Here is a 19,215-nt window from a genome sequence, read left to right as displayed (position 1 = left end):
GCATTCAGCCTCTTAACCTGAACAACACAGGAACAGAGGGAGAGTCCCTGAGGATTAAATTATAGCTTGATACCGGCTATATCATTATGTACAATTGTTTATATTGGTTGTATAATAAACTTGGTTCATTATATCCTTTTCATTACCGTATGTATATTTGGTTGTGTCCGTCGTATAATAATAATATAATATAAAGTCAAGACACTTGGTTAACACAGGTCATTTCCTCTCCAATGACCTACTTGTTCAATTGAGGTAGCCCATTTTGAAGGGAGGCATTATTTTTCTGTTAGTCTGTGCTACCAACACCGGCGCAGTGTAACTTTCATATTTAAATGTGGCAGCTTATTCCGCGCCTCATTAGTTTTGGGCCAGTTAGTAGAGTAAAATTTGTGCCGCAGCATAGCGCTGCTTTACACTCCGCCAATTTAGCAATGCATCGATTGATCTTGATACATGTCCCTCTTTGTGTGAATAGGTGAAGATAAACTAATCATGTGTATTGTATATAAACCTGTTTCAGTGTTTAATCAAGTTTACAAATATAGTCAGTTTTATTTTGGTTCTCTATAATAGAATATACATGGCTTTCTAGCTATAAATATACAAAAAGGAAGGAAATTCTTTACAAAAAAAACTTTGTTAATTCATCAGTTAGGGTTGATATTAAAAAGACAAAGGTAGGGAAATGCGATTTTAGGGTTTTAACCTTAAAGGTTGGTTCACACTAGGCATACTATTCAGATGGATGCTATGAATGGACACAGGCTGTAGGTCACACTGAGCGATCTTCTCCCTGCGTTCTGATTGGTTTAAAAAAGACAACACTCTTCTGGAGGTTCGGGGAGACGTGCACACAGCTGCATTTAACTTACACACTGTATAACCGCAGTGCCTCTTTTTTATAAACAGCTGACCCCCAAAAAAGTTATTGTGTGATTGACAGCAAATGCTACCATTCAGTTTCATAGTAAAATCACTGACATTCGCTCAGACTTTGTTGATCTGACCCATCAATTTAACCATCCTGCTTTCAGTAAACATTGAAATTTAACCATCCCGTTCAGGCTGAAGAAGAGACACACATCAAACATGATTTAAATTCCTGAGTTGATAGTCTTCATTCTGATTATTTATCTGTTTCTTTATGGTACCGTACATGCTTAATCCTTAGCGGTCCATTTATTCAGCACTTTTCAGACATGTCAGGTCCAATTTATTTTCACATGTGCTTTTCATAGTCGTGCATACTGATAAACTTCTTTTAGAAGTTATTGGTTTTAGACCAATTATGGACCTCAGGGTCCTCAACTTGTTCCTCAAACAGAGAAAGTTCAACATGTTGACAGTACAGCGTATCATGCAGTCCGTCCAACCAGGTGACTGGTTCACATCAATCAACCTGCAAGACGTCTGTTTTCACGTCCCAATCCGTCCCGCGCACAGAAAATATCTGAGCTTTGCCTTTCAAGGTAACGTGTACAAATTCCGCATGCTGCCATTTGGCCTCTCGCTGGCACCGCGCACATTTTCAAAGTGCATGGATGCAGCACTGGCTCCACTCAGGCTGCAGGGTATTCGGAACCTAAACTATCTGGACGATTCGTTAGTTTGCACGCAGTCAAAAGCAGGGGTGGAGGTGCACACAAAACAGGTCATAGATCATGTGGCAAAGTTACTGCTCTCAATACATCAGCAGAAGAGCAACTTCAGTCCACAGTGCTCCTGGGGATCAAACTGAACTCTGTGAGCATGCTTGCCTGGCTGTCGGAAGACAGGATTAGGTCGTTGGAGACCACACTCTCCCTATTCAGAGAAGATGCTCTCCTACAGGTCGAATATATCAAAGGTTGTTGGGGCTGAAGGCAGCCACCTCAGGAATCCTTCCACTAGGGCTGCTGAGAATGCGCCCGCTTCAAGCCTGGGTGAATACACTCAAGGTGCACCTGGTCCGAGAATGATACTAGCTGGTGCGAGTGTCCAGACAATGCCGGAAGACACTGGAGTGGTGGCTCCGTCTCGGCAATCTATGCCTTGGATCTCCCCTCGGATCCCCTCACAGAAGGAAAGTGATCACTATAGATGCCTCCAAACTGGGCTGGGGAGTGGCCTGGAAAGAGAGAGGAACAAGAGGTCAGTGGAAGGGACATTGACAGCAAGCGCACATAAATGTACAAGAGCTGCAAACAGTGAGCCTGGTGTTATCCCATTTTCACCAGCAATTAGCGCACAAATATGTGCTGGTCTGGACTGACAATACCACAGTGGTAGCCTACATAAATCACCAAGGCGGACTGCGCTCACTGGGCCTTCGCCACACAGAGCACAGACTCCTGTCCTAGACGCACAGAAACTTGCGTTCCATCAGGGCAGTTCACCTCCCTGGTGTGGACAACAAGGCAGCAGAGTCCACAAGAGCTCCAGACAGCTTGGAGTGCGTCCTCAAGTGGTGAAACACATTTGGGAGAGGTTTCCACCTGCACGAGTCGACCTCTTTGCCACAGCCGAGTCCACTCCTTGCCCCCTATGATTCTCTATGGAGAGAGACGGGGGCCCCCTGGGAGTAGACGCGCTAGCTCACCCCTGGCCACAGGGGCTTTTGTATGTGTTTCCTCCAGTACCATTACTACCCCTGACATTAGAAAGGATCAGGGTGGAGAGAGCACAGGTTTTTCTGGTTGCACCCAGAAGGCTGAGACGCCCCTGGTTTGCTCTCCTCTCCGACATGTTGTTGGATTAGCTGTGGCAGCCAAGTCAGAGGGGCTATTATGGCCCCCGAACCCAGCCCCAGCTCCAACTCTGGGTCTGGACGTTGAACGGAGCAGTCTATTCAGACGAAGTTTGCCAGATGCAGTAGTAGAAACACTACAGTCTGCTAGGGCGCCGAGCACAGGAGCCCAGTACTCATATAAATGGAGTTTTCCAAGACTGGTGCCTTGCCGAAGGTCATGATCTGGTGACTTGCCCAACTGAGACGATATTAACCTTCTTACAACACCTGTTTGACGCAGGAAAATCAGCGTCCACTTTGAAGGTATATCTGGCAGCAATATCACTGTGCCATGACAAAATCCCCTGGGGCACATGTCCTGGCAATGCAATTTCTTAAAGGGGCTCGGAGGCTTCGTCCTCCCTTGAAAAGTATGGTTCCCAAGTGGGATCTAGAACTGGTACTGTGGGCCCTTATGGGTCCCCCATTTGAGCCCATGGCGTCAGCAGAACTGCACCATGTTTCATTGAAAGTGGCATTTTTAATAGCCATTATGTCTGCCAGAAGAGTAAGTGAGCTTCAAGCGCTGTCCATCAATTTCACATGTATGGATTTCACTGGAAGTGACTCGCGAGTAACATTAAGAACAAATCGATCCTTTTTGCCAAAAGTGGTATCCTCATTCCATATTAACCAATCGGTGGCCCTGACTGGAAATCCATACATTCACAAAATGGTAAATCACTTTACTGACCCTGACACAGGAGTCCACACTAACAATGTGGAAAATTACTGGACCCGTGCAAAAACAGTTCAAAACAATGCAGGGAACAACAGAAGAAATTATTCTGTCATAACTTGATGGATTTATGTGGCGAGAAAGGTATGGCAAAAACACCTGAGAAGTATTTTCTAATATCCTACATCTTAAAACAGACTGCATAGCTGTGTAGGGAGTGGGCCCAGCAGGTGGAGCCAGCAGAGGAGGGGAAGGAAGGGACAAAGGAAGTCCATAGACAAAAGAGAAACAGCAAAATAACCCAGGCTCTTTTCAGAGCCATCCAAATATTTCTAAAAATGAGCAAAAAAAAAAAAAACCTTTAATATGAAATTCGTTTCCCATCCAGCTGTTGCCGATGAGGCAGATACAAATATTTTTGTGGGGCTTAATAATTGCCACGAATACTTGTATCTGTTTCACTGGCAACAGTGGGATGAAAATCAAGTTTGAAATAGGATTTTATCCTGTAGAAAGTAGTGGAGCAGTCAGAATTCTCAGTTAGGAACTGTTGGTTTGAAAATGTGTTTAAAAATGTGGATCAACATTCTCAGACCAGAACCAGTAATGCCTGATTTTCCTGGCCCGCTAAACTACACTTATGCCCATTATTGAACAAATTAAAATCGCACACATTCTTACTGCTCCAAATCTAGTAGGTGACTCATCAAGCTGTAGTTACCATAGCAATGATCCAGAAAGGGAGTCCCCAGCTTGGTGAGTTGCCATGGTAACAAGTAGCTTTTTGAGGCACTCAAGGTTTGTGCTTCACACAGCAGTGCGGCATCACTATACACCCCGTTCACACTTGCGATTTAAGGCGGCCCTGGGCTGCTTCAGGGCCACTTCAGGGCCGCTTCAGGGCCGTCTTTTCTCATATGTGAACGCTCAAAACATTAAAACAAATTAAAAAATTAAAGCGAGCCCGGGACCAGGGCTGGCCTTTACATATGTATGAACGCAAAGCAGACTAGGTCCAGCCTTTTCATATCATATTACCAATTTGATTTTCTATGATAACACGGCAAAACGCAGATTTTCTATGATGTCGGAGCTTTTGTTTTTTGACATTTTGGGAGGGGCAAAAAACATGCAAGGATTTTTTTTGTTTGCTTGATAATAACCTAATCAGTACACGTACCGCATATAAACATTAACACAAGCAAATTTGCTTTAAATTTATGTAAACATACCTGTCTGATAAAACTGCTTCCTGTATTCAAGTTCAGTGTTGAATGAGGCTACAATTTACTTAAGTCAGTATCCAGAGCTGTTCAAAAATCCCGAAAACAATAACAATCATCCCTAATCAGATCATTGAGTCAATGTGCTGTTATGCACTTCATGCAGCAATTCTGTAGATTACACTCACAGGCAGATGATTGTATAATAGTAAGCGCTAAACATAAATTGATTGAAATGAAATGCAGCTCTATTTTACAATAGCTATCCAGATGATGAAGACTCTGAGTTGAACTAACATGAACACATTTATTATTATTATTTATTATTATTATTATTATTATTATTATTATTATTATTATTATATTTTTTACAACACAGAATTATTTGTAATATTTGAAGTAAACACATTTTTCTTATCTTTCTTATCTTATCTTTACTGGTAATGGTTAGAGACTAGAGAATAATAATGACAATGATAATAATAACGAGTAAACGATAGAATAACAAAGATGGTATTCATGCAGTTTAAACAAATGCGTATAACTGAGAAGAAACAGATGTAATATTTTTAACATTATTTAATGCTGTGTCTTTCCTTATTGGAGAGAGCAGTAGTACCATTGGGTGGTCAGTCATTGTGTACAACCTGATTTGCAATCTGAGTGAAGTATCCATTATGCAAATAATTATTTATACCTGTCAACACTAGCAAGTTGCTGTTTCCCACGTTCTAAATACCTTCATGTTCTTGAGAGAATAATGTGATTGTGGGTGGGGGTATGCTCAGACCATCACCCTGTTACACACCGTAACAGTAAGTTAAAATAGTCAGTATGTCTTTTTTTTTTTTTTTTTTTTTTTTTTAATATATACCGTAAAATTGCTTCTGTGATGTATTGAAAAAACAATGAACAAACATCTGCTACTGTACAGTCTGGTAGTTCTTCCATTCTGAGTGCAGGCTATCTTTCCATAAAAATAAAAAAAGCAGCTCCCCACATTTTAGGCCTGCTTTTCAGTCACATATGTGAATGGGCAAAGTCGTCTTAAAAATGCAAATGTGAACAGGATTGATGTCTATAATCTGTCTGAATCTGTGATTAAGGTGAACTGTCTCCCTAAGAGATAGTATTTAAGTGTTTATGTGGCTCACTTAATAGCCAAACATTCTTTCTCTACGACTGCTTAGTTTTGTACCTGGAAATTAAGCTTTCTACTCAGGAACTGAACTGGATGCTCCTCATCTTCAACCTCCTGAGACAACACTGCCCCTAGCCCTACTTCTGAAGCATTGGTTTATACAATAAAACTTTTAGAGAAATCTGGGGTTATTAGGACAGGTTGTGCACAAAAAGCATCTTTAAGTGCTTGGAACGCTGACTCAGCTACTGCACTCCACTTCACCATTAGCAGTCCTTTTACTTTGGTCAGATCTGTGAGCAGCGTAGCAATAGTTGAAATATCAGATATAAACCGCCTATAATAGCCGGTTAACCCCAAGAACGCTCTGACCTGTCTTTTATTAATAGGTGTAGGCCACTTCCTAATGGCTTCTATCTTGCTGGCTTGACATTTTATTAACCCTTGCCCAATGGTGTAACCTAGATATTTTGCTTCCTCCAGACCAACTGTACACTTGACTTGATTAGCGGTTAACCTGGAGACTCTTATGGAGTCTAGTACAGCTTGTACCTTTTCAATATGGTTGTCCCAGTCAACACTGTGTACTATTACATCGTTCAGATAGGCAACAGAGGTTTTAATATTCTATCCATTGAAACATTGCGGGAGCTGCACACAGACCAAAAGGTAATACACTGTACTGAAACAAGCCCTCTGGAGTCAAGAATGCCATTTTTTCTTTGGCTTGGTCAGTGAGAGGTACCTGTCAGTATCCTTTGGTTAAATCTAGGGTTGTAAGATATTGGGCGTGTCCTAAGCAGTCTATTAACTCGTCAACTCTGGGAATCGGGTAGGCATCAAATATTTGAGAATCTTTGTTTATAGCACGATAGTCATTACAGAATCTGACGGAACCGCCTAGCTTTTGGCAGCAGAACAATTGGACTGGACCACTCACTATATGACTCCTCGATCACGTCTAAATCAAGCATTTTTTTTACCTCTCCCTGCATGGCTTTTCTGCAGCCTCTGGTACATGGTGAAGCTTCACATTTACTCTCACTCCTGGTTCAGTCACAACGTCGTGTTTTAACACATCAGTTTTTTCCTGGTTTATCTGAAAAAACGTCATACAAGCCCTGACTTCCTGCTTCTGCGGCTAGACAGTTTCTACAATTTTTACATTTGGTTTGGGTTTCCTAGAATAGGGAGGTTGACCAGCGCTTACTGAGATGATCCTTCCATGCCTTGTTTTTTTTTTTTTTTTTTTTTTTTTTAATTTGGAATCGGCAGTTGTTTTTTTTTTTTACCCCATTTTCTCCAATTTGTTCTGTTCAAAATTTATTTAATTTGTTTTGTTCAAACCTTAATAAATTTAAATTAATAATTTCCTGATTTAGTTAATTAAATTAAATTACATCAGTTAATCGTTCAGCCTGGGTTATCTTTTTTAAAAAAAAAACAAATTCTGGAACACAAGGATGTAATCAAAGATGACCCCAACATAAACAGCAGTGGTATCAAAGGGTGGATAAGGCCTGGATTTTGCCCAGAAATATTTGATGAATTATCATATGGTATATTTCAGAATTAACAAAGTTTCATTTTTAATGAAGGTGGAGCTCTATGTGAAATGTTTGATCAAACATCACAATTTCTGGCCAAAATTGACTTTTTTCAATAGGTAACTTTATACCCTTTTGGATGCTAATTTATCTTTCATTTCATGTGATTCATACTTTTTTAAGACCTTTGGCATCCATCCATTCTTTTGAATACAGGGAGTAACACTTTTGGTGCTTACCTTGTCAATAGAACCCCTTGCTGGAAATGTTATGTACAGTTGGATGTATATTACTCCTTATTCTCTTCTAAAGTTGAAAGCTATACATACTTGACTTTACTGAAATGAGCATGTTAGCTGTATGAATAAGCTGAAGTATCAGTATTCCTGATTGGTAATGCAGGTTTTTTGCCTTTGAAATGCAAGGCTTACAGTTCTGAGCTGTGGGTCTGCTGTGTGAGAAGAACATATAACTTTTACATTAAATGAAACATGCAGAGCAACAGTCAGTGTACACTTAGATATATAATAGTATTGATACCAAAGGCAGAATGTTTAGAAAACAAGTTTATTAGACAAATTATACACAGAAAGCTTTGCCACTTGTAATAGAGGCCCCAGTTTTTTTTCAGTTTGTATAATATGCAACACATACAACAAAATAGGTCTATATTAAATACTATACATTGTAATCAGTTGAAATGATCAAATTATTCTGTTTGAACTACATGTGAAATGAAGAATGTTACAGGCTTAGCAAGTCGTGCATGCTTTTCTTTAGGTACTTGCATCCTTCCCCCAAAAATCATGTTTCTGTGATAAGAAATGGGGTTGCCTTACACTGTAAGCAATGCTGTAAGATATACTACAAAAAACAGTGATGTTGCTATATGATGCTCTTTTTCAGAACAGAATTAGCTTTAATATTTAAAATATTGTTGAACTAATGTTTCTTTATTTATGCTAAAGAAACCCAAATGTTGTCTGTTTCCTATTATCATTCATTAGCCACAGTTAATTAAAGTAACATCTAATGCTTGCATCAAACACAGAAGTTGCTGCTCTCTACTTACCACATTTGCAATTAGTATTAAGATAACAAACTGAAAATCTCATCCTAAATGTCTAACATTATGAAATAGTAAGACGGTGTTAGTGAACAGTTTGGCAGCAGGTTGGGATTTTTTTATACTGCACTTTAACAACCTTTTAACATTTGTCATAACACATACTATATTAAAAACTAAAAAATTAATCAGAAAGATATATAGAGTTAAATTGTCTCACTGTTTTGCTTGACACTTTGTCATATAGTAGAACCAGTTTAAATTTGAAGGTTTATTCAATTGAGTAAAACTTTTAAATGAACAGAATTAAGGCATGGGAGACCCTCTTTTATCATTTTTGGTGCTGTGTAAATTGTGCTTTCTATTTTGTATTTTAAACAGCACAATGTAATCTTGAGATGTCGTTCCACTGCACATAGCAAATGCATTTCTAATCACACAAATGACATTCTCTTACCCTGGATAGTTGAATAAAAAGCACAAAATACGCCATTACAGATAAAGACACAAACCAGAATTCCATTAAAGAACTCAAATTATGGTTTGAAAAAAGAAGAAAAACAACTCCTTATGTTGTGCATCTTTATTTTTAATAAGACACATCCCACTTACTAAAGCTTAGTTATTAAAACAAATCTACGTAAAAGCCATCGCTGCAGTCACACCACCCCCCCCCCCCCCCCCCCCCCCCCCAAAATGGTAACTGGGTTACCATAATTGAGACATTAACTTTAAAATAACCAGTACTGTACATAAGAAAAAATATCTGCATTTAATAACATATAATCACATTACATCAGAATGCACTGTTACACAGTGCAGTCATTTGTTAACTGATTTTTTTTGTTTGTTTGTTTTGTTTTTTTATACTGTCATTCTGATGGCTTGAGACAATCCTAGGTTAAAAAATAAAAGTAAATTGCCTTTCATCAAAACAGGGGTGACACTCTCTCACGCTGCAGGGTTTGCCTTTGGTCCATAAATTAACACACAACAGCAGCATATCACTGAATGAAATGTGACAGAATATTTGAAAGAAAGAATACCAAAATCAAATCAGACTTGAGTTATTGCGGTTACATGTGGGAGAAAGAGAGCTGATACTTAATATGAATTTAAAAAGTTATATCCATGTTAGTCCATTACATGAGTGTTGCTCCTATAGAAATGGAGTCCCGAAATGAAAATGAAAATGAGACAAAGAAAACCCCTCAAAAGCTAGAACTCTTTCCCCCTTTGTCATACTCATATTGAGGTGCCTCGATCGGGGTCGTTGCCAAAACTGAAGCCAGGAGAGGGTGTTTGCTGGTAAGGGATAGTTGACATTGTCTTGATGGGGCTCCTGAAAAAGCCCCCATTGGGAGCCCTTTGCCTAAAAGGGCCAGTTCTGTGATCTTGCATGCCCCCAAAGGTGAATCCGGAGGCAGCTTTGGCCGACAGGCTGCGGCTCAGAGTCTGGATCTGCTCAGGGATGAAGGTGGTGGTGGTGATATGTGTGTTCCGGAAGTCACTGATCTGCTCCAGAGCTTGCCGTGTGGGTAGCGAGTCAATGTCCAGAGGAAGGTCAATGGAGGAGGTGGAGAACTGCTTGTGGGGGCTGTCATCCTCTGTGCAGAGGCTATTCACCCGCCGATGGAGGTGCTCCAGGTCTATCTCCTTATCATCCTGGAGACGAGAGGGGAGAGTGTGTGTGGGGGAGAAACAGATGGTTAGCATCACATTGTAAAATCACATGTACACAGAGAGTAACAAACTAGATGTGAGTTATCAGACAAACAGAAGAGAAGAAAAAAAACATCTGGAATAAAACCAATAAGTTCATATATACAGTCAATTCTCGTTAAAACAAACTCGGATTACAGGAATTTCCTGATACTACAAATACCATTTCCAGGAAACAGTTGAAAAAATATACATCCTTGCAGACAAAAGTGGAGGTGTTGAAAGCACTGGATAATGCAGCACTGTACAAGAAGAAAGACATTGCTGCAGATTTCAAAATTCCCACAAACACTTTGTCAACCATTCTAAAAAATAATGGGTCACAATAATACAGGCTAACAAACTGTGCAAGTTGTCATTGTTTCTGATTTACCTTGATGCCGAGGACACCTTGCTTTTGTGTGATCAGAATGGGACATGCTGAGTTCAAGTCCAGTTAATTTGCAGTTTATACTTTTTAAAAGCTCACTTACAACCGTATTTTCAATAAAATGCACAGCACTTTTAAAGGTGTAATACTTTGTGTAATACACTGAAAATTGATTTCAGTGTTACTATAACATTAGTAAAAATTGTCAGCATTCATTTGATTCCTGATGATACGAATTACTGATCAGACAATTTGTTTTGCTTTGAAATTCATATTAAAGAGAGTTGACTGTTGTGGAAGGGTAGCTTTACAGCCATTACTGGTTACCTGCAGGAAAGAGACCCAGAGACAGAAAGCCTCAGTTTAAGCACTAGACAGCACATTTATTAACAAAATCACACATAAAACAAAGAAACAAAAAGGCACAACAGACTGAATGTGTGTGTGTGTGTCTATATATATATATATAATATATATATATATATATATATATATATATATATATGGAGGTTTAAAACATGTGACGTCAAAATATTTATGGCAAATACTTTTACAGTGTGTGTGTGTGTGTGTGTGTGTGTGTGTGTGTGTGTGTGTGTATATATATATATACACACACACACACACACACACACACACACACGTATATACACTGAACAAAAATATAAACGCACCATGTAAAGTGTTGGTCCCATGTTTCATGAGCTGAAATAAAAGATCCCAGAAATTTTCCATATGCACAAAAAGCTTATTTCTCTCAAATTTTGTGCACAAATTTGTTTACATCCCTGTTAGTGAGTATTTCTCCTTTGCCAAGATAATCCATCCACCTGACAGGTGTGGCATATCAAGAAGCTGATTAAACAGGATGATCATTACACAGGTGCACCTTGTGCTGGGGACAATAAAAGGCCACAGTCGTGAAATCCATAGATCAGGGCCTAATGAATTTATTTCAGTTGACTGATTTCCTTATATGAACTGTAACTCAGTAAAATCTTTGAAATTGTTGAATGGTGCGTTTATATTTTTGTTCAGTGTGTGTGTGTGTGTGTGTGTATGTGTGTGTGTGTGTGTATATATATATATATATATATATATATATATATATATATATATATATATATATATATATATATATATATACACATACACACATACACACACACATACACACACAGTGGTTTGCAGAAGTATTCACGCACCTGCAAAGTTTTCACATTTTGTTGGCACCTCAGCGTACATCCACAACGCTTTCAAATTTGACTTTACATGTAGAATCTACACAAACTACTCCACATTGATAAAGTAAAAAAATGCATATAGAATATAAATAAGTAAGATTTACAGAGAAAAACAGATTAATCTCAGTTGCATAAGTATTCAACCCCTTTGCTACTGCAGCCCTATATCAGCTCAGATGCACATTATTTGTTTGAAAGGTCACAAAATTAGTGAAAGGGTTTCAGCCTGTGTGTACTCAAATTGGTTTAACTTGTAGATCATTTCCCTCATGTATTTAAAGACTTTCAAGCTGAAACATAATGATCCAACAAAGCAACCATGAAGCTTTTGAAACAAGTCAGGGATAAAAAGGTAGAGAGGCAGAGAGCAGGAGAAGGGTACAAGAACATTTCAAAGTGCTAATTATCCCTCTCAGCACGGTGAAGTCCATCATTAAGAAGTGGAAGATGCATCACACCACCCAGTCACTACCCAGATCAGGTCACCCTCCCAAACTGAGCAGCCGGGCAAGCAGGAAACTGGTTCGGGATGTCACTCTGACCAACAATGACTTACAACATTTCAGTGAGGAGCAGAAACTCTACCCTCATTCACAGTGTCTGAGATGGGAGTAAGTGTTCACACATCAACAATGAGCCTGTCCCACACAAAGCTGGCCTGTATGGACGGGTGGCATGAACCGTACTTTTTAGTAATTAGTTTTTTCGGATTAGAATTTTCGTGTATACCTCAAACACTTTTTCGTACATCTACTATGACGTATGTACATCAGTCACCGTCAAAACACCAGTCTGACGAGACAAAAATTTAACTTTTGAAAAAGGTTAATATAAGCGAAGAGAAGTCGTCCCTGGACTGGGAAACAGTCTAATCTCCCCTCTTACCTACCATGTTTCATGTCAGGCGTTTAGGAAAACCTTTGGACAAATTCAGTCCAAGACTCTGAGACTGAGGACTCCTCCTTTAAGTGTAAATGTCCTGTTAAAATTAATGTTCTTGGTCCAGTCAAAGTCCTGACTTGAGTCCAATTGAAAATTTATTTAAAATTTAAAATTTTTCTGTGAAGAATGGGCAAAACTTTCATCAAACTACTGTGAAAAACTAGTAGAGATCTAGCAAAAAAGACTTATAGCAGTAACTGCTGCAAAAGGTGCTTCAACCAAGTACTGATTTAAAGGGGCTGAATACTTATGCAACCAGTACATTTCATTTTGTACATTTTCTTTGCAAGTTTTGCTGACATTTAACCTCCTCCTCATAAAACAGTGTTCAGTTTAACCACTACAGCTTTGAATAAAAAAAGTTTGTATTAAAAACTGTGCATAGATTATTTGTAATTCAACAAAATGTGACATTACTGGCAAACCACTGATATATATATATATATATATATATATATATATATATATATATATATATACACACACACACACACACACACACACACACACACACACACACACACACACACTGAAATATAGACACCACACCATTTCTGTCAAGTAATCTAACACACAGACATTTTATCGTCCTTTATTTCTAATACACAATAAATTATCTATAAAATATCAAGGCAGAAAGTATTTTTCTTCAACCAGCATCTTGAATGAAACTGACAGCTCTATGTTGCTATCCGTGTGGACATAGTGCAGAGTTGGGTTGGACAGTGTTTGGTGTGAATGTGCCCTTATAGTTTCTTACAGCTTTACCTCAAAATGTATGACTGAGTATTTAAAGTTATGGACGGACTAATTCAGCTCAAAGTAAAGTCTGAAATGGCTTTTCTGCTATGCAGTAGTTAGAGTTCACTGGCCACCATCTTGAAACAAATTGAAAACACGTTTCAGCATACAGTGTATGGCATTAAACTAATTTAAGCAACTCACTCCCTGAAAATGCTGTCACTCAGCCTAACATAGTATTTTTGTTTCTACCAGCAGTTTCAGTGTTTTATTTTTATATTTATACTCTACATCAATAAAGCAGGAAGATAAATCAAACCAGTGGCCTTTGGTGTACCTGCTAAGTCTTCTATGCCACTGCCTAGTCCCCCAAACATTAAACAAGGACATGTAAGAAGATATACCTGCCTGAAAGTTTTCATATTACGATACCAATGAAACAGATACACTAATCTTCAATTGAATAAACCACTATATCTCTTTATCATTAAATCAAACAAGGTACAAGGTTATGCATTATAATAATTGTTTTTGGTAACTGTTTCAGTTTTGGGGGAAAATAATTGAACAAGTGAGAGTCATACAAAGCTATAACCATTAAGGACAGTGTAAACTGCTTTGTATTGTATTGTGATTACCTTGGAGACCAGTATCTATGCTTTCAAGATTCATGTAAGATGTAACCACTTCCAATTAATCTGGAAAGGTGTCCAAGTTTTTTTAAGATATTTGCATAAGCTCTATTTTGTATCACTTACACTTGGTTCTTGACAGGACATTGTTGTTTGTTTTTTAAATAGGGGATTTGGGAGGGATGGGTTTGTTTGTTTTACTCATGTTTTGGGGAAATGTTAATCTGAACAAATGCATGACATACCAGTACCTGTGTTCTCCCAAAGTTGGCAGAGTTTGTAAACCAAGATTTCACTATAACATCATGCTTAGAGTTTGCTAAAAGGGCAGCTTTGATTTTATAAGGTGCGTTGAGAAAGGGCTCCTGGATCAGTGAATTTGAGTTAAAGATGCACCTGTAGTGTTTGTAGAAATTGAACAGCCTCAGGCGTTAAGATGACTGATCCCTTTTCTCCAATTGAATATATAACTTTTAGGAATGCATTTTTGTACTTCATCCATAACTTTGAACACTCAATCCTTACGAGTATAAAAACCCTTTTTATTTAAGTTTCAGCGAATTCCTTTGTCAGTGTTCTGCACTGTATAAAACTGACAACGGCATTAGAAAAAACATTGATGTTCTTCACTTATTTATTATTTTACTTATCAAGACTAATGTAAAATCAGTTCAAAACAAATCAAGATTATAACCTTTGATCCCCACAATGGTCAATTTACAGATATCTGAATATTTTATTCCAATAAAATTATGCATCGTTGTTTTTTTTTTTTTTGCGGTTTTAAATAAATCTATAACCTCTAACCCAATCAATGTTTAGATTTCACCCTTACATTTTCAAATAGGAATGAGGAAAATCTTAGGACAAATGAGTTTATTTAAAAAATATTTATGAACTGAACCAGTAGTGACATTTAGACATGCTGCTTCTATGAATTGTCTCTCTGTACCTAAAACAGGTAACAGTTCTGGGTCTTTTCTGTCGTATCTCTCTCATAATATTATAATATTATAATATTTCAAATCACTCAATGGATCACTTAATGTAGCATCATAGACAAAGTTTCCAGAAAGCTTTGCTAAAGCTGCAATTTCTGCAAAGTTAAAAAAAAATATTCAAAATACACAATTTGTCCCAAATCTTACCTTATTCATATGCGGAAATGTAAGACGGAACCTACAACGTTGTTTATGTTGGAGGTAAGAGATAATTAAATGTTTACTAAAATAGCCTTTAGGTACTTATAAAACTGACCAATTAATTAAATGACTTATTCACTATGTTTACATGCAAAGAGTATTCCAAATACTTCAGTATTCACAATACGCATCTTCGAGATACGTATTCTGAACAATGTAATTGTGTATAGGAATACCTACTCTAATAGTATTCCACATTCTTGGCATTGTTCTTTTCAATGGGAATACTTCACCTGGTAGGGTGACCACCTGTCCCATTTCCCTGGAACAGTGCCGGAATGGCAGTCCAGTTTCCTTGACCCAGGCTTATCGTGCCCAGGATGCCAAAACTAATAGAAAAAAAAGCACTGGAAAAATGTACTTATTTACTGGGTGCAGAATATCTGTGCTGTTTTTTTTTCTTCTATTACTGTAATTTCCACTGTAGAGTAGAACAACTGCAGAATTTATCCTCATTGATGTACTTAATTATTGAGAAAATGTGTAATATTCATAGTTTTTGATGGATGACAGCGATATGTGAATGAATGTGACACAAAAATGATCTGTTTTCAGATTTACAGGACAATAAGTTCACAAAGTTCCCTATTTTTGTGATTCAATACTGTTTTTTTTCATGGTCTAATTATATGTTTCCCACTACCAGCATCTGCAATACATAGCAACATAATGTTTTAAGATTGCGCTAATAACATACACCAAAGGCCTTAACGAAGAAAAGACGCATATACTGATAAAAATGGTTGGCTGAGATGGCAAGGTATAGCTTTATGATGATATTTTGATGTTTCAAGCAATACATTCTTCATTCAAGTCTCTTCCCAAAATTCATATTTACCACGACTATGCTGTATATCATTGTTGGACAATAATTGTTAACAATGATTTTCTCAGTAAACTCCTGACTGAAGTTGAAATAACAAGACTGTCGGCACAGTGGGGGCTTTTTCAAACAGATAATAGATGAATCCAATAGATTAGATTAATCCAAAGGTTTGATTAAGTGGATAATTCATTGCAGAACACAGTGACACTCCTAACAAGTCAAATTTTCTATTTTGCATGCTTAAAATCTTTGTAGCTTTAACCCCCATCAGGGTCCCCAAACCTCCGGTGTTATGCCAAATACTGTCTTCGGAAGGAAACTGTCTAATTTGTGCACTTGAGAAAGTAACAACATGGCATGAAGCAGAGTACAAATTACTGCTCTCTCTGAGAAGCATTCTTTTCCCTTTTGCGTAATCAGCCAGTTGTTGCATTTCAGTTGTAGTCAGTAAAGGGGTCGTCCATAATTATCATCAATTTTACAGCAAGTGTACACTGCATGGTATTTTTCAAGCCCTCCACCCCCCAAAAGAGTACGTAAAAATGCTGACTGGTTTACCGAATCCTATAATACACAAACATGCAGGGATTGCAGAATTTGCTCACCGGTTCAAAATTTGATTACACAGTATCCACCACTTATACCGTACAGGGTTATTTTGGGCAGCCATTTATATCGAATATTCTTTCCCTCACTGTTCAGACTACCTCTCATAGACAAGGGGATCCAAGATTAGATTTGTAAGAAGTGAGATAATTGGCTAGAAACATTGAAATATTTGTCGCTGATGAGAGGGCTGCATTGCAGATCTGGCAGAAAGAGAATGAGTGTCTGTGACAGAGATCGAATGATTCTTGGTGTTAGATCTCCCGCTCGACCTGCAAGGGTGCTGTGTAAAGGGAACAAAATATCCTGGACTAAATGGCATGACAGTTTATTTCCAGGGTTAGGTGGAAGTCAGCCATCCAGAAAGGGGGTAGAGTTACAGTACACAAAACCAATGACCCGGATGGGAAACGCTGTGGCATCTGCGGATTGTAGGAGCGGATGCTCGTTGATCAAGGGGTCATGGGTGATGTTATAAAAAGGGGACTGTAGCAGGGGGAGACCTGTGCTGACTCGTCTGACGCATTCATAGTGCTGAAGGAAGAAGGCAGCAGCCTTACAATGTCCCCCTGTCGGTCATGGCAGTGACACGAAGAGATGGGAGAGAGGATGTGTGGCTTTCCCTCTCTCTGAGTGGCTGAGAGGCAGGCCTTGGGGGATTTCTGGCCTTATAAAGACTACGCTCTGTGTTTCCTCGGGCTGCCCCTTTTAAGACGTAACGAGCCAGGTGGTGGAAGCTGGGCTGCCGGATCGAGCACGGCCGGCGAAACAAAAACAAACAAAATAAATTAAAAAATAAACATTGGGAAGAAAGATTGCAGAAATCGGGGAATCCTTGGGTAGACCTCAAATCATGTATAGGCGGAGGGAACACTGTAGTGTAGGATGGAGACCCGGGCCATGTGGATAGCAATGGTTTGGGTGACGCTGCCGAGTGCAGCAACTTTATTTTGTAGTTTTATTACTGTGTTTTATTTTCCCTTTTTCTTTTGCCTTTTTTTTTACATTATTATTTCTAGCACTTGCATGTGCACAAGACCCTATACCAGAATTGGTAAATCCGTGGTCCTGTTTACTGTTGGCAGTATTCAGGCCATGGACAACATCGCCCTCTGTGGGTTGGAATAAATCAGTGAGCCTGAGTGGCGTTACAAATAAAGTTCTGTCTTTGCGTCAGTGAATTGCCCCCCACCCTTCCCCAGGGACGTAGTGATGTTATCTGTTCCTTTTGTGAATGGTTACGTTAAAATTACTAGAAGGAGAACCTGTGCTGTGAAACGTGATTGTTTTTTTTTGTTATTGCTTGTCGTTAATAATAATGTTTGTAATTATTTGGACAGCTAACACGATCTGGAGCTGTAGCCAAAGTCCAGCACTAAACCAGGATCAACAACACTGCTCTTTTGTTGTCACTAAAAAACTGTATTTTTTGTGTTTGTGTAGGTGTTATATGTGGGTGAACTGAAACGGGACTGTTATTATTTCGGAGCAAACCCGCGGATTATAAATAAGCAATACACACTGCTGTATTGTTACATTAACATTGTTATTGTTTACTGCTTTTAGCCATCAGACATTGGATTATACAATTAAACCTTCATTATATATATATATATATATATATATATATATATATATATATATATATATATATATATATATATCTATATATATATATATATATATATATATATATATATATATATATATATATATATATATATATATATACACACACACACACACATACATACAGTGGTTTGCAGAAGTATTCACCCCTACCAATAATGTCACATTTCATTGAATTACAAATAATGTATGCAATTTTTCAAACAAACTTTTTTTATTCAAAGCTGTAGTGGTTAAACTGAACACTGTAAATGCCAGAAAAACTTACAAAATGAAATTTACTGGTTGCATAAGTATTCAGTCAGTACTTGGTTAAAGAACCTTTTGCAGCAATTGCTGCTATAAGGCTTTTTGAATAGTTCACTACTAGCTTTGCACAGTAGGATGGTGACATTTTTGCCCATTCTTCATGGGAAAATTGCTCCAATTCTGATAAGTTTGTAGGGGATCGTCAATGGACTGCAATCTTCAAGTCTTGCCATAAATTGGATTCAAGTCAGGGCTTTGACTGGGCCACTCAATAACATTAATTCTCTTCTTGTTCAACCACTCCAGTGTGGCTTTGGATTTGTGTTTCAGGTAATTGTCCTGCTGAAATGTGATTTTCTTCTCAGTTTCAGAGTTTTGGCTGACTCAAACAGGTTTTCCTCAAGGATTCGCCTGTACATTGCACCATCCATTCTCCCCTCTACCCTGACAAGCATCCCAGTTCCTGCTGAAGAGAAATATCCCCATAACATGATGATGCCACCACCACGCTTGACAGTTAGGATGGTGTTGACTGGGTGATGTGCAGTGTTGTGCAGCGCCAGAATTTAGACCGAAAAGTTAAATTTTTGTCTCGTCTGACCAAAAAACCTTTTTCCACATGTCTG

At 38.3% G+C, this 19,215-nt stretch overlaps 1 protein-coding gene across 1 annotated transcript in view; it reads right to left on the bottom strand.

Annotated features, from left to right (window-relative positions):
• Nucleotides 1-9,114: 9,114 nt before the first annotated feature.
• The window catches only part of LOC121298802 (glutamate receptor ionotropic, delta-2), a 611,129-nt gene continuing 601,028 nt past the window's right edge, over nt 9,115-19,215 (bottom strand). Inside the window, exon 16 of the mRNA XM_041226028.1 lies at nt 9,115-10,091. Coding sequence (XP_041081962.1) covers nt 9,672-10,091 — 420 coding nt within the window. The 3' untranslated portion in view covers nt 9,115-9,671. The remainder of the gene's footprint in view (nt 10,092-19,215) is intronic.

Source organism: Polyodon spathula, chromosome 2 (genome assembly GCF_017654505.1).
Source record: "Polyodon spathula isolate WHYD16114869_AA chromosome 2, ASM1765450v1, whole genome shotgun sequence".
In the NCBI taxonomy this organism is placed as follows: domain Eukaryota; kingdom Metazoa; phylum Chordata; class Actinopteri; order Acipenseriformes; family Polyodontidae; genus Polyodon; species Polyodon spathula.
This window is presented reverse-complemented; position numbering and strand designations above follow the sequence as displayed.